Here is a 17,014-nt window from a genome sequence, read left to right as displayed (position 1 = left end):
TGGTGTGAATACTAGAGAATATACTGCAGCTATCTGCACCATTATATTTAGTCTATACTATATTTGGAAATCAGTGGTGCATGTAACCATACTGCACCACAGTCATACATGTGGTGGTTAATAGGAAAATGAGACAGCCAATCAAATCCCCTCATTTCACTTGCAAGACACTGTGTTTTGACAGTTTGATAATGGAAGATAACACTTTGGGAAGTCAACCTCAATGCTTTTCCCACAGGGAAAATGATGTCCTTGAATGGGAAAAACATAATTTACATGAGCAGATAGACAACGAAACAGCCCGCACACAAGGGGAGTGTTTTAGACAGTGATTAGCTCCTCGGGCGCAGCCCACTGCTCCCAAATATGGGTTAAATGCAGAGACCAAATTTCTTGTATGTATGTACAAAAATATGTAATATGACGAACGTAATAACGTTTTTTACAACACACTGACCAAATGTTGTTAGGTTGGATGACATACCTGCAAACCTGTGTTTATAGGAAATATAATTCATGAAATGATATTATTCAATTGGGCAACATATCTGTACAAAATAGTTACTCAGCTTTAGTTTTAGTGATGCAAACAATCCAAGAAAAGGGTGAATTCACACAATATGGTGCATTGGGGGTGCTTCTTTGGATGTACTTCATATTGCATCTTTCCTCCCACTTATTCAAAGACAACTTCACAGAAACTCACCACGAACTACCAAAAGGCTGCAGGAAAGGACAAAACACAGACCCAACATATCAGGACACCACTTCCTTACTACTCACACCATCCTTTGTGTCCAATCACTAAAATTAGATCCCCTAATCACTTACTCCACAGCTATACACTTCCTAATTAGAGTTTGGGGAATTACTATTCAAACAGGATTAAATTACTTCTGTGGCATTGACTGATCTTACCTTCATTTTCCACTTTCTTATCCCCAACTGTTTTTGAATTAAAGGGTAAAAAAAGAAATGCTTCTCAGACTAGAATTGCCTGCAACCATGTTAGAGTACTTTTCTTTGATGAGAAAAGTCAGATAGTTTAATATATAACTTCAGGTGTTGTTTTTTCTGCTCGCGTGGAAGTTTCTTTTAATGATGCAGTAGAAACACGGCCTTTAGCTATTAAAGTGACACCAAATGTTGCAGTAAGTGCAAACACTGCTTATAATAATTCATCCAGGTTTCACAACAGACACACTTTACAGTCACACTATAGGTTGCACAACACACACAATGTCCTCAACAATCATAGACAAACCTGTCTTCTTGTCTCTTTCTTTTTTAGCCTGTCAGGAATCACCACTCCAGACCTTGTGGTCAGCACCAGTCACCTGATGTGGCTAAACTTTAAAACAGATGACACCAGTGGCTCCCTGGGATTCAAGGTGTCCTTCGAAGGTAAGGATGATTACAAAGTTGTGACTGTCAGTCAGTCGGATGTGCCGGCTTGCTGACAGCATTTTAAAAAAAAGTAACTCTTTCTGTGAGAGTCTCGATTAGAATGACGTGTCTTTTTTTGGGGTCATTTACCCTTGTGCATTGCGACTAATTGATCAATGCTCACAACTGATATAGTTTGTATCGGTTGCCTGTATTATTGTCCTTGCCTATATGGACCATCATGAGTTTGGTTTCAAGAACATAGGGGTCAGAGGTGCTCTCATCAAAGACTTTTGTAATGAAGCTTAATAGCGTCATAAATTAATGTGTGAATTTGAGGAGTTTGCCAGAGCTCTTCTAAATAAGGCTGCCATTTGCCTTTCAGAAGCACAGCAACTCTTCTCCCTTGCCCACAGATGCTTATTTATTATCAGTAAAAATAACAGAAAGTGGAACAGCATGCTAAACCAAAGTGTAATTAAAACAATGAGTTCTACTTAATGAAGGGGAAGAAACGCTTTGAACCACTTCACCTCCCAGATTGGAGCACCCAAAATCTAATTTGCATTCTCAATTACTTGTATTTTAAGCCTGATCATCAAGTGTAATTGCAAACAAAGTCATTCCAGTACACACACTCCCTATCTTACTCTTCAATTTGAGTGTGGTTTCACACACTCTGCAGACATTTTAAAGTTTTTAACAATATGATTTTCTTGAATGTCAAACAGACAGGAACAACAAATATGCCATTACATCTCTTTGCTTATTCATGAGAATCAAATGCTGTTGCATTCACTCCTGTCTGCTCTTATACACAACAAACGCAGAGACACACACATGCATTCACAAACTCATGTATACCAACAGACAGTCCATGAAAGACATGCAAAAGCCAATGTACACGCTCACTTCAAAGGGCTCTTATTTATTGCCTCCATTTTCACTCAAGTTCTAATTGTAAGGACCCACGAGGCAGAGAGGCCTCACTTGAGAAAAAGCACCGCAGGGAGTTTGAGTTCTTCAGTGTGGCTGTTATCGCAACAAGCGAGTGTGTGTGTGTGTGTGCCGGAATGCATTTGCACATGTTCGTCCTATATTTGTCGTGTTCTTCCGGATGTAGTTTATTTTTGATCCTTTACATTCACTTTAAATATTTGAATTTTCTCTCAGGCCCAACTCAAAACACGCTTTCAGCATCCTCTGTTTTAAAGGTGACTTCCACGTAAGATCAATGAGTTGTCTTGTGAATGAGGCTGCCTCAGGACAGCCATACATTCAAACTGCAGTGAGCTCTAAATATGTGTTCTAAATGATGATCATCATTAGGGCTGAGTACGGATTTATACCCAGCACTGCCCCTGGTGCGATTTAAAATCGTATTAGACCCTGCCATCATTTCCTGGATGGATGAGCGTATTCGCTCTCTGTGTTCCCCCATCCGGATGCCTCGATAGGATGCCTCAGCATACCCATCTGCAATCTGCAACCTCGGAAAAGTAGAAAGAAGAGTGAGTGAAAGAAAGAGGAATGCATACATCTTGCGATAATGAAATTGGTATGTGTGGTTTTAAGGCAGAAGGGTGTTCATGGAGCTGTGCGTTTGTGCGTGCGTGTGTGTGTGCGCGTGCGCATGTGTGTGTTTGTGCATGTACCTTAAAGTACTCACGTCAGCTTCCAACGCAAGTTAGAACGTTTATCACACAGTAAGGGGAGCAATACATTTGCAGGGGGAGAGAGAGACCGATGTGAGGTATGCTATGTAAGTGATTCACGAGAGAAGAGAAGTACAGAAAATTCTGTGAAAAATTGAATTGGCCTGAAATGTAATTCCTGTTAAGGGACAATAGGGAATGCACATTGATTTTGATGTAGTGAATTGTAAATGCTAGTCTGCCTCGTCAGCCCAAAATGAACTCTTCACTGATTCAGTCATTGCTAATATTCATTCAAGGTGCCAGACAGGACTGGCACCTTGAATAAAACCAGAAACTAATGAAGCAATGACCTTGGAGACTCTTCAGCTGGAGATGCCTTAACCAACTGAGGTTACTGTTAAGGAAATGTACATTTAACAGCTATTTCTCCAAGATGCCCCACTTCATGAAAATCTCATATCTGATTAAAATGCTACACTGACTCAAAACAAGCAGAAGACCTGAATATTGTTCTCTCTTTTTAAGTATGTATTTCCTCATCTTGCTCTCGGTCAAGATTGTCAGACCAAGATCTAAACCCTAAGCCAGAATTCACTGAGGCACCACTTCCCTGAGCTACGTCAGCTGAACCAGCACATATACTATTTAGAAAATAGAACTCTCTGCAGATTGTGTATACATATATATAAAGTAGATTTACTTTATGAAAATCTCATATCTGATTAAAATGCTACACTGACTCAAAACAAGCAGAAGACCTGAATATTGTTCTCTCTTTTTAAGTATGTATTTCCTCATCTTGCTCTCGGTCAAGATTGTCAGACCAAGATCTAAACCCTAAGCCAGAATTCACTGAGGCACCACTTCCCTGAGCTACGTCAGCTGAACCAGCACATATACTATTTAGAAAATAGAACTCTCTGCAGATTGTGTATACATATATATAAAGTAGATTTAAAAGTGTCAAACAAATGATGGACATTGGCACAATGTTCCTGTAATAAGAGCTGGTAATAATGGAGAGTGCATCCTATTCTGCATGTCATGTTCACCTTATTGTTGTCCACAAGTTGTAAATATATTTTCCTCGTCGACCCAGTGGGAACAAGGTGGACAATATGCTAGTGGGAAAGTTCCAACATCCAACAGTTGAGAATTGGCTGCAGAACTTCATTGTATAGAACGATAAGGGAAGTCATTTTTTTCTCTGGACTGCAGACTACAGGACTGCACTATTCTTCCAGGCTTTCAGAGTCAGAAAAAGAAATGTAAATGGGGAAGTAAATGAATAAATTTGTTTTGGGGAAATATTTTTTGATTGGCGATCCAAGGACTTTTGCCCTGTCAAAATATAGGGTCCGACAAAATCAAGCTGAATCCACATTTTCAAGAACCAGGAATTAATGAGAAACAGCTCTATCTGTTTTGATTTAGTGAGAGGTCTTGCATCTTCATATCACTTTTTGACTATATGTGGAAGCATCTTGTCAATATCGGCTGGAGGCTACAGTCAGGAATTGCCTTGGCTTGAGATGTATCTTGTCTCTCTCCACCACCCAGCTCTTTTTCTAATCCATCTAACATTTGTTAGTAAAACTGTAGAAAAGACACTTGTCATGTAAGGCCACCATCGTGGTCCATGATGCTAAATGAATAAATAAACAATATTATTGTTTTAATTTCAGATAATGTAAAGGTGAAAGAAAAAGGTCAGGGAGGGGGCTCGTGTTAATTTAATTGTATCCTTTAAATGTATCTCAATAACAATACGGTTCAAACTGGAGCAGATCTTTATTTGTATAACCGTGAAATGTGTTTCCTCTGGAAATAATTTTGTGCATAATTGATGTATTTCTTTTTACCCAAACAGAAATTGACCAAGGCAGTTGTGGAGATCCCGGAATCCCAGCTTATGGCAAACGAGAGGGGGCAGGTTTTCGTCACGGGGACCGACTCTACTTTGAGTGTCAGCCTGCCTTTGAGCTGATGGGGAAGAAGAACATCACCTGTCAGAAGAACAACCAGTGGTCAGCTAAAAAACCCAGCTGTGTCTGTAAGTTCGTGGATACCTTATGTTATTCAGATTCTACATGCACCATGTACAGACATGTGCATGAGTGCATCACTAATCAAGAGGGGCATAAATATGTATGTTTGTGCAGAGAGGGCTGCTTAATAAATGATCAGATTATCTCAGCAGAGGCCGTGGATTTAAGCCGTAAGAGTGCTTATTATCTACTTAACTTCACGGAAGACCAACACAGAGAGTGAGAGAGTTACAGGGTGAGGGCAAAAGGAAAAGAGAGCCGACCATGCCGATAATGGCCACTGTCTGTATTATTGATACGATAATTGGGTGGACAGAAAGCAGCGGTATCTAGATAAACATCACTGAGTACAATGTTTCTAGAACCTTTGCTTTGTCGTAGAAGTGGGGGGCACGTGCCAAAGACAGCCGAGCAGTGGTCGGTTCATCCCATCAGATGTAGATATCTCCGTGAAGTAGCTGTCATTTTTATTTCCAGGCATATACTGGTTCAGCCTTGTCAGACCACCACAAACAGAGCATACATTTGTGAGCTGACTTTTCAAGGAAGGCTACATCTGCCCAGTAACACCCAGCTATTGTGCTGTTGCCTTCTGAGCACTTTCATCGTAGATACAGGGATCAAGTGACAGCCTCAACAGTAGTCATGGAGGGAGCTGAGACGAGACCATCTTTCATTTTCAAACCCAACACATTCCTTATAGCTACAGTAGCTGCTAGACATTGCTTGAAAGCAATGATTTTTCGGGTATTGTTGTTAGATTTTCAGCTTAGGCTTCCTCTATCCCCATTTCATTCCACACAGCTTACTTAAATAAGATGATCTTTGTTAGTAGTGGGTTCCTATTGTCATATGATGGTAGATAAATAGTTCAAGTTTGCCACAACAAGCCACAAACAACCTCTTCTAAACTAATAGCATGGACTAGTTTTATCACAATCACACATATTCCCTTACAATACAATGTATCAAATTAAATTGAAGTCAGCAAAAGTAAATACAATCATCCCTTATGTTTTCAGCCTCCTGAACAATAGTTGCTTTGTTTTATTTCTAGTTTTCTCCATTTCTCACAGTTTATATCTCTGTATCTCTTCTATAGTTTCCTGTTTCTTCAACTTTACCACTCCCTCCGGGGTGCTGCTATCTCCCAACTACCCTCAGGAGTACGGTAACAATATGCACTGTGTGTGGTTGATCATCACCAATCCTGAAAGCCGCATCAATCTGGCCTTCAACGACCTCAGCATGGAGAAACAGTTTGACTTCCTCTCGATCAAAGATGGTGGAAAGGTAGTGATGACTTAGAAGCTGTTGTTCTTGGTTACTTTGAATAGCTCTTTTTGCATCAACTATTGCCCTGCCGATCAGTGATTGTGCATGCCAGTAGGAGGAGCAGACTGTATACATTTGTGTACGAGCTAAACCTGTCATCCAGTACCATTGGACTTGCTAGTCTTTCGGTCTACCTCCGCATAGCAGCTGTTTACTCTGTGACTTCTTTTCTTTTTTAGCTTATAATAGACTTTAATCTTATTTCCTTTCAGGCTGAGTCTCCTATCCTAGGGACCTATTCCGGTGACGCCCTACCTCCTCCTATAACAACTAGTGCCCATGTGGCCCGGCTGGAGTTTCTGACCGACCACACCTACACAGACAGAGGCTTTAACATCACGTTTACAAGTAAGTATTGAGTGTTATAGTAACATATATAAAGGGAAGTATTTAAACAAACTCCTGCACAGACTGGGTGTTTTGTATTGTAGATTGTTTCTACGTACTGTACAATATAGTGTCTATGTGTATGTGTGTGCACAGGCATGAATCATCTGCCATATCTATGTCTCCCTCAGACTGCATAAAACCCTTCTAGCCATCAGTAACACATTCTTTGCACACACATAGTCACATAGATAAATGACACAAAAAATACCTGTCTTTATTGTTAAAATAGAGAGACTTGACATCTAAATAAAACCCAAACAAAGACACGGGGTCCTTACCTGACAGATACATTGCGGCAGTGCTCATTATATTCTATTCTGGGTAGTTGCTGACTTGTGAGGAAATTCCAGATGGGTTTTGTTCTCTGATGCAGTAATCGTTGGCTGCATGCTGGTAAACCCATTTCTTGGATAGACTGTACCATGAGGGTTTGGCAGTGGCATTGCATTATTTGCATATGCATCCTAATGAGCCTGGTCTTTGCATTTTTACACAAGCCAAAATAGATATCCCCTTCCATGGTGTCTAGCCCTAACCCTATGCAGCCACAAAGATTAATAGTAATCTTTAAGGTGCCGTTGGGCAATACATTTACTAGCAGTGACTCATTTTAATCTAGGGAATAAAGTATTATTTCTAATTTTACAGTTTGATGCTTTAGTATGGTTTTCTTTGTACTTCTCACCTTGAGTTTACCACACCATTATAGAGTTATCCATCTACTTGGGGGGAGCATTTTTATTAGTTTATTGTATTATGCAAAATACCAGTATCCAATACTGTCAATGTGGTCAAAGACAAGAACATCACTTCTCACATTCAACATTACTTGTCCAAAGCTTGGCAAGTACATTCTTTTCCCTAAAATGCAACTCACGTTTTTATGTAATCATCCAACCAAGAACTCCTCTATAATGAAGGATATTTTACTTAAGCATGTAGCCCTTAAATCATCATACAATGAGCAGTAGAACATGAAATGGACTTCATCTTCATCTCATCTCATGCTGTCTGTTTCTATTACAAACGGTAATGTACCTGAACATAACTGTGCACACAGATATATCCTTAACTTTTGGTTAACTGCTTCACACATGACTCTACTCTAATTGTTCATCGTTAGCGTGTATGTCGGTAGGTTATGTTTGTACCAATCATAAACAGCCATCTCTCCTCGTACATCAAAAACAATATGTTTTGATCATCATAGTTATTTGAAGCTTAAGAAGAAAATTAATGATGGATCCAGGAAAAGATCATCTCACATTTATGTTTGGAGGTGCATTATTATAGCAGTAATGCCCCACAGTTAAAGTATTACACCGTTTTCTGTGTTTTCTGGGCCTAAATACAAAAAGTTTTTTGACACTGGAATATTTAAAGGAACCTCTTCAACTCAGTAATTAACAAACTGAACATTTTATTTGCATGATCGATTGATCCATTAAACTGTGGAAGCCGGTATGTAAAATTACAATGCACTCTGAGGACTTATCCTGTATTCTGTTTCCAGTTCCTAAAATATTGGTGCTCTTGCTAAAGTAACATACGTCAGCCTACCCAGAGTGCCTTTGGGACCTTGCTCTTGCTCATTTGCAGAGATGTCGTCAAGCCAACCCAGGTGCCTCCGGAAAGCCGCAATGTGGACCACACATGGCCACTGATGCATTAATTAACAAGTTAGATGAATGTATAAATTACCAATGCAGCATGGTGAATGAATGTCGAGACCAGTTAATTGAATATGACGGTTTGTTCCCGAGAACAGTGTCATCTAACCGCAGGACTGTTTTTGGGGGGTGTTGTGGTGCTGAGCGGACAACTTCCATCATTCATGGTAATTAAGCACATGCCAAACTGTATTGAGGGGATTTTTGACTCTTTAATAAATAAGATAATCGTGATGGATGAGGTGTGGCTGGCACTCTGTTTGGGTCCAATGGATACAGAAGAGGGATTCATCAACACCTCCACATGTCACCTAACTGTGTGCCTGTACAAGAGTGAGAGCGAGAGAGTAAGTGAAAGAGATAGTGGTGCAGGTGATGTATTTGTTTACATGCCTAGTTCCAGGGTTATGCCTCTGGTGTGACTGCTTTTCTCCAAGGCCTTTCTAACTGGTTCCTGCTTGAAGTTTCGTTGAGAGGCTCGATAGATAACGTATGAAAAAAAGAACATTTCCCTGCTGAGTTTACGCCACGTATTATTCAACAGTGTCATCTGGCCTGATGATCTGCATACGGTGTTGTTTCCCACCCTTTATAATCACTGCAGCATATTGAATCAATGTGACTCACTAAGTGAAACAAATTTCCTCTCGTTAAATGCTGGCATTGCTAAATTCTGACTGTAGGGGGAAAAAGTTTTGTCCAGAAACTAAGGTAATTATTTTTAGAATCTCTATGTAAATTAGCATATTTGCACAGAAAATGTGAGTGACGAGGATTAATTCCTGCAGAACTACAGGTGAGCACTTGTGTTTTCAACAAGAGGGCACTTCATTTTTTGAACACTATCCCCTCACACCTTTGTCCTCTCCTTCACACTAACCCTACCTCCTCTCTGTATTTCCAATAGCATTTCGCCACAACGAATGCCCAGACCCAGGTGTGCCAGTTAACGGTAAACGCTTTGGTGAGAGTCTTCAGCTGGGCAGTTCGATCTCATTCCTGTGCGAGGAGGGCTTTGTTAAGACCCACGGCTCGCAAACCGTCTCTTGCATTCTCAAGGATGGCAACGTGGTGTGGGACAATGCAGTTCCTCGCTGTGAGGGTGAGTAAACAAGTGGTTCTGCTTCATGACAGCCATCTTACAACAGGTTGTGGATGCTTGTTACCTAACTGGAACATTTTAACTACACACTCCAGCAATTATTATAGATATTTTTTCATTAGGTGGCATGAGATGAAGCCTATTACTGGGGACACGCATGGGTGCATGACAAATATTGTCCCTCAGAATTACTGACACCGTTTTTAATATTAGTTGTAAATATTAATAAGATGAGAGATGGGATTTTTTCATGCTGTATTTTTTTTATCCCATATCTGATCTGGCATAGTTGGCTGTGCTATCACCAGTATAAATATGCAAAAGGATGCAAAGTCCCGAAGAGAAAGCTGTGCTTTTGATTAGAAAGCATTTGTTCCATGGTCGAGCATCTCATTAGCTCGGTGCCCACTGTGTTAGAACTGTTCTAAACCATGACATTGGAATATGCTCTTGTATGTTTACTTTAGCTCATCATTTAGCCTCACTGCATCTCAGGATTGTAAAGAGATTATTTCCTCTGCACACCCAAATATTGAATGGATTATTGTTGATAAAAGGGAGGACGATAAATCAATCGAAATGGATTTTCTGCTTCTTTTGGAATGCATTAATGATATATCTTTTACATTTGTTGCAGATATAACTAATTATTATCATCAACAATGTCTATAATAACAACAATAATAATACATTCTTATGGCAGAGATCACTAAGATCTGACTAACGGGTGGTGATTTTTTTGGTGGTAATACAGAAGCTTTGTTCTTTCAAGTATCTGTTGCTGCAGACGTCATGTGCTTGCAACCATCCATTCACCCCTCTCTGACTCAATATCAATAAACTATTTCCAGCAAATCAGACAGGCCTATAGAGCTGGCAAAACTAAGATGAAGCTATGCGTTAACTAGCTAAGGCTCTTGGACACCAGCAGCGTGGCACATTTAGCACAGACATGCTTAGGGCTCTGAGGGGCCTAATCAGGCTCACTATTCAAGATACACAAAGCAGAAACCATTATGAAAACATGTCACTTCCCCCTGTGTGCCACAGCAGCGTTGTATTCCCCTGAGACCATCTATCATACCCCTGCGTTTGTAGCGTAATTCGTTTTATAGATGTCCTTCAGTATGCTGAGTTGGCTGATTAAATCATTCCACTTCAAAGGGAGCGAGGAGCTGGCACTGTAACTAAGCCCTCCACTGTGCTGTGTGTTCTAGTTAAGGATAGACAGTTACAGAGATGTACGGCAAAGAGGACATTAACAGAGGTGAGGGTACGGGAGAGGAGTCGATGTGCTCAAGTGTCTTTTGTGCTGGCGATCAAAGATGGTCTCTGTCTGATGGGTACGTCAGCAGAAATGTTGGTTTAATAACAGATTTAAAAAGGGGAGGAAACGTACGCATACACATGGATAAGTAATGCATGCCCTTGTACACACAGGCATACATGCAGGCACGCGTACAATGAAGAGGTATGTTTCCTCGGAGAAATGGTTAACCTTGAAGTGAGCGGTCACCAATTTACACTAGATAGACCCTGGTACTAAAAGAAATGGGATGAGCCCCGGATGATGCATGAGATCAACTATGGACGTTGTCATACATCAGATGGCAAAGACATGCATAATTCAATCTCTATCTGTTCCTTCTCTCCCTCCATATATTCTGTCTCTCCATTAGCCCCATGTGGAGGGGATCTGAAGGCTCCCAGTGGGATCATCCTCTCCCCTGGCTGGCCAGAACTCTATAAAGAGGCCCTTAACTGTGAATGGATCATTGAGGCTCCTCCAGGATACCCTATCAAGATCATCTTCGACAAGTGAGTCACCCAAAAAACTCTTTGCTGCGTCACCGTTTTTGTTCCTCTTAGAACAAATGTATTATTTCAGCAACCATCTCGCTGCTTTCTGTCACTTTTTTCCTTACCTTTCTGTCTGTAACGCACATTAACATACACCTCCAACTAGGATAACATAACCCCGCTCCCTGAAGATCCACAGATATCCGTATGTACATATACAAATGCACATATATACAGAGAAATGTCAAGAGACCTAAAGTTTGAAAATGTATACATGCATATGCAATGCATATTTAAGTGGATATGATCTGTCAAGAGGATCCGGAGAGATGGGAGGGTCCTGATGTTTCAGTGAGAGACATACAGTCGTACGATCAAACGCTACATTAGCGTTCCACAAAGGCTCATCCTTGCGAGCCCATCTCATCCTCGTCCCTGCTCCGATAGCACACTATGCAAAATTAATGCAACATAAATGCTTGTTGCTCTTTAATTTTCATGTAGCATCAATGAAATATTACAAACCGCATTCATTAAGATGACATGGTGCTGAAACTAAGCAATGTATTCATGGCTTTGAAGAGGAAGTGGCTCTGGCAGCAAAGGCAGAAACACACAACAAGCACACACACACACACACACACACACACACACACACACACGCACACGCACACACACACGTGTATACATTCTACATTGAGACACTCACCAAACTGTGCCAAATGCCAAAGGATTTTCTAAAACTGTGCAAATTATAAATGATTGTGAATGTTGGTTAAAAGCAAATCGTTGACATAAAGAAATTAATACTATTGTCAAAATATTTTAAATACAACTGTGGCTAAATGTTGAAACGGTAATAATTTTTTGGGTTTTGTTTTTAATCACCACACTGGTTTTCAGTTGGTCTCGTTAGATTAGTAGATGTCCTTATTCATTCTGAATTGCAGAGTATTTCCACATTTTCCCAAAAGAAGATTAACTCGCTTGGGGGCCCAACCCCGAAATTTGAGCCCCTATTGAATTCCTGTTTGCGGTAATTTGGTAAAAATGATAATGTATTTAGCATGGCCTATGTCCATTTTTACACAGTGTCTCTCTGTGAGACCGCCTCAAGACCTTTATTAATCAGTTAATATTTAGTTTAAGTTATGCATATTACCAAACTAATTTGTGGGAATGAAAAGGAATTTGGGGCCGTCCGGTGCTCTTTGGGTATGTGGATTTGCTCTCCATGTCTGGTCGGTGGTCCAGACTTGCATTTAGCACTTTAGCATGCTGATCAGATTTACCAATGAAACCCACACTAGACAAATTGTAGTTAATAGACTTATTCTTAGAATGATGCCCGATATAACAGAATCATTTATCTGTGCTTTTTAATATTATGGTACAATTATTATCACACTGCAGCAGACATCTCCTCTGCTCTCTATGAGAGGGCTGAGCTCCTTCAAGTATAATGACACACATGCTCACATGCACACACACAGACACGCACACACGCACACACACACACACACACACACACATCGAGCGACTCAGAGAGGATGCAGTAGATACAGTGAAGTAATGATAACTACGACAAGTACGCTGGTTACTGTAAGCGCCTGTCTGTATGTAGTCCAGCAGTTCTGCTGGCTGGGACAAAGCAGTCCCACCTCCCTCTGCCAGCGGTACCTGCTAATCTTCACTCAGGAACATGGTTTATTTTATTGACATTTTGGATTTGTTTCCAGTGAGATTTTAATGACGTTTTATTGTTACTTTACTGTTGTACACATCATTGTTGCTGCTCTAGAAACAACATTGAGTTGTATGTAAATGTCTTCTAATGATGATATATTCAAAAGCAATCATTTGGTTATATAAAAGAGACAATGTCGATAAAGAACCGAACCAATAAGGAGTATCGGTAAAATCCTACTGATACCATCCCAAGTGGGAACGTAATGTGACCATATGTATTTGCATCACAATACATGTTATTTTTCTTTTTATCTAAGACATAAAAACCTTTCTTCAAATTCTGTGTTCTCAGGTTCCGCACCGAGGTGAACTATGACGTTCTTGAGGTGCGCGATGGACGTTTTCCCTCCTCACCTTTAATTGGTAGTTACCAGGGTACCCAGGTTCCTCAGTTCCTCATTAGCACCGCCAGCTTCGTGCATCTCCTCTTCTCGACTGACAAGAGCCACTCGGACGTTGGCTTCCGCATACGTTATGAAAGTAAGGGCTTAGAGTTTGTGAACGTAATAACATAGAGTCAAAACTACACCCAAAGTTACAGAATAGATATTCTGTAAAGGATAGACTCATTTACCCATGCTTCACAGAGCCTAATATAAATTAATCTATTATAATATGGACCGAATCAGAGACAACAGCCATATGCCTTGCTCACGTACTAGTAAAAGCTATACAGTCTTTGTCGTAAAAACAATGTCTGCAGGCTCTCAATTTCCCCATGAAGTTGTTCTTATTACAACACCTATAATTAGAAAGTAAATGGGGTAAGATATATCTCGTAGAAAATGCCCAAAACTCCATATACACTGTCATCTGCTTGCACCCACACGATAAATCCAACCCTAAAAGAAGTGCCGTCCTCTTTTCTACCTGTGTGGCTGACCTTTTGCACTTTCTCTGTGATGAATCCGTGCAAATGTTCAATAATTCACTACGAGAAACCATGCAGCAGAAAAGAGTGCTGAAACTTCGCATTTGTTTGTTCCTGTTCAAAAAGGATGTTCAAGTTAATTATTTATCAGGATTGCTTTCGGAGAACAAACTGCCTTTTAATATTTCTGACCTTAACTTGACCTTTTGAAAACAGGGTGCAAGCCTAATTACACTGCAAGCAGGGGGATTTTCAGTATCTTAATTTCTGTGTCACTCTTTTTTCTTCTTCTTCTGATTGTTGATCCTGTTCCTTTCTAGCCCTGCAGTTACAGTCTGATCACTGCGTGGACCCTGGTATACCTGTCAACGGTCAGCGACACGGAAATGACTTCTATGTGGGCGCTTTGGTGACATTTAGCTGTGATGCGGGTTACACACTTAGTGACACAGAGCCTTTAGAGTGTGAACCCAATTTTCAGTGGAGCCGCCCCCTGCCTAGCTGTGATGGTAGGTTCCATAATATTGACCTAGAAATGAATAGTCTCCTGTCAGATTTCATCCTATTCATGGATAGGATTAAAGCTACATTCATTGTTGTGTGTTATTCCAGATGAAAAAGTCGAAATCCTTTTGAGCACTTTGCTCCATATTGCATCACATTTAAATTCACATAAATGTCTGAGTTATTATAAAATCCATTTAAGATAGCGTTTCTTTCAGCAACTCTTGTTTTAGGCTTTAAAAGTTTTGGGCTCATTTCATCATAAATGTTTTATATGTAGGGACTTGAGCGTCCACTTTGATGTTTCCCTTTTCCCTCATCTGTAAATGCTTTTATATTTAAGGACAGTATTGATTTCTGCCCACTTTGTAATGATATTGATGATACCACTGTCTCCTTTTTATGCCGTCTTGAAGGGCACCTCTTGTAAAAAATATTTTTACCGCATTGTTAATGCACAGACAAGTTTGGCTATTTTTTGGGAACATTTTATTTCTGTCTTCATCCACTTTGTTTTGCCCTCTGATTTTTGCCTCTCCTCTTATTTCTCTCCGTCATCCATCGCCTGCTGTACCCATTCGCCCTGTGTCGTCAGCATTGTGTGGAGGTTATATACAGGGCAACTTCGGCACCATCCTGTCACCTGGCTTCCCAGACTTCTACCCTCACAACCTGAACTGCACGTGGATAATCGAGACCTCCCATGGCAAAGGTTAGCGGGGAAATTGTGTGTCAACACATGCAGACGTCAAACTCAATTTCCCTTACAATGTCATTTCCCCCAACCGAGTGGCCTTTGTATTTTGTCGAACATGCTGTCTCTGTAAGACGTGCTGAGAGGATGGCCTAGGGCTACAGTGCCAAGGGATGGTGCTCCAGTCATGTCACCTTTGGTAGAGCTTTTTACATCAAATTGACACAGCCTTATTTGCAGATGCTCTCGATGCCTGGGTGTAATGTGTTTGATAAGTGACAGAGAGGGGAGACAGGGAATTGATGCTCTACGCATTATTAAACTGAGAATATTGTTATACACGTTTTGCCTTGAATGCAAATTCCAACTTGCAAGAGTTTGTTCTTCGAACGTATATGATAATGATAGTACCAAGTTCATCATTTACTCATGTTAAGGTCATGAATGAAAATATAATATTGAAAGTGCATTTTACCAGTTGATCTTTCTTCCTCGCTTATTCAGGTGTCCAATTCACCTTCCACACCTTCCACCTGGAGAGCCCTCACGACCATTTGTTGGTGACAGAGAACAGCAGCTTTTCTCACCCCCTTTGGAAGCTGACGGGCTCCACACTGCCTTCGCCTCTCAGTGCAGGCCTATTTGGAAACTACACCGCGCAGATCCGCTTTCTCTCCGACTTCTCCGTTTCCTACGAGGGATTCAACATCACTTTCTCTGGTAAGAATTTAGATTTAGGTTTTTCAAATGCTGAGAGACGAAAAGAGGGATAGCTGGAACAATTGCTGATCGCGGTATTAAGCCATGCACATTTTTCTAGACAGGCATGAGGCCGAGAGGTTAAGCACTGAAGGGGTTTGTGGTGACAAAGGATCTGTCTTGTTCTAGTTGTAATAGGAGCGGCTCGAGAGAAGAAATAACTCGATTGGGATTCCGAGGTTGTGGGGTGCCCTTCTTCGGTTAGAGAAAATGTTAGTGTTGGTTTAATGTAAGGTCTTTTAATTGGTTATGAAACAATCTCAGTGTGATCGTGATACCTCTATTGGTCCACCAAAAAAACCTGAAAATGTTAGTTCCTTGTTTGAATTTAAAGATACAAAAATAACTTGTATGTACAATACAAACTCATCCGAGAGATTTACACAAGACATATATTTTCTAGCCATAAACCCATTCAGGTTAATTTTTTTAATCTGACTTTCAGGCTTCTCATTATGGAACAGTGACTTGCTGTAACCTTTTAAATACAAGGGTATGTTTTGACACAAACAGGTATCCTTATTTTGGAGGAGCCCACTATGAACGAGGATACTCATCTGAATATCTGAGTATCTGAATACTCATCTAAGGATACGTCCTAGAAATATGTAATTACAGCCACTCAAGAGTGAATTATGAAATGGTTAACATCAAGAGAATTGATTCATTTTAAATGGATCAATTAGGAGAGAGCACAGATGAGCCTCTACCCACTGAGAGCATCATTTCACCTCCTTTTGCTCTCAGAGCAACGCTGGATATGAACACCAAGACTCAGTCTAAAGATCGTCATAAAGTCCAGTAGACAAGATACCACCTATTTAATTCAATATTAAGCTTTACACGATGGATGTAAATATATGTCTGAATGGAGGCTCAAATGTTGACCCACCTCAATGGCACGTGATGCTTTATTGATTTTGATAAAAGACACGTTGATTAATTTAAGCATGGTTCACCCTCCTGTTTGTCCAGCGGGGAAAAGTTCTCAACCTTTCCAAGTGTGACAGAAGTCTTAACAAGTTCAATTTACACTTTCACACATTAA

At 40.4% G+C, this 17,014-nt stretch overlaps 1 protein-coding gene across 1 annotated transcript in view; it reads left to right on the top strand.

Annotated features, from left to right (window-relative positions):
- Positions 1 to 17,014, top strand: part of csmd2 (CUB and Sushi multiple domains 2) — a 206,680-nt gene that overhangs the window by 104,751 nt on the left and 84,915 nt on the right. Inside the window, exons 12-21 of the mRNA XM_034545807.1 lie at positions 1,292 to 1,404; positions 4,915 to 5,097; positions 6,195 to 6,385; positions 6,640 to 6,775; positions 9,395 to 9,589; positions 11,269 to 11,407; positions 13,431 to 13,618; positions 14,330 to 14,518; positions 15,109 to 15,225; positions 15,712 to 15,927. Of these exons, the coding sequence (XP_034401698.1) occupies positions 1,292 to 1,404; positions 4,915 to 5,097; positions 6,195 to 6,385; positions 6,640 to 6,775; positions 9,395 to 9,589; positions 11,269 to 11,407; positions 13,431 to 13,618; positions 14,330 to 14,518; positions 15,109 to 15,225; positions 15,712 to 15,927 (1,667 nt within the window). The remainder of the gene's footprint in view (positions 1 to 1,291; positions 1,405 to 4,914; positions 5,098 to 6,194; positions 6,386 to 6,639; positions 6,776 to 9,394; positions 9,590 to 11,268; positions 11,408 to 13,430; positions 13,619 to 14,329; positions 14,519 to 15,108; positions 15,226 to 15,711; positions 15,928 to 17,014) is intronic.

Source organism: Cyclopterus lumpus, chromosome 11 (assembly GCF_009769545.1).
Source record: "Cyclopterus lumpus isolate fCycLum1 chromosome 11, fCycLum1.pri, whole genome shotgun sequence".
Classification (NCBI taxonomy): Eukaryota; Metazoa; Chordata; class Actinopteri; order Perciformes; family Cyclopteridae; genus Cyclopterus; species Cyclopterus lumpus.
This window is presented reverse-complemented; position numbering and strand designations above follow the sequence as displayed.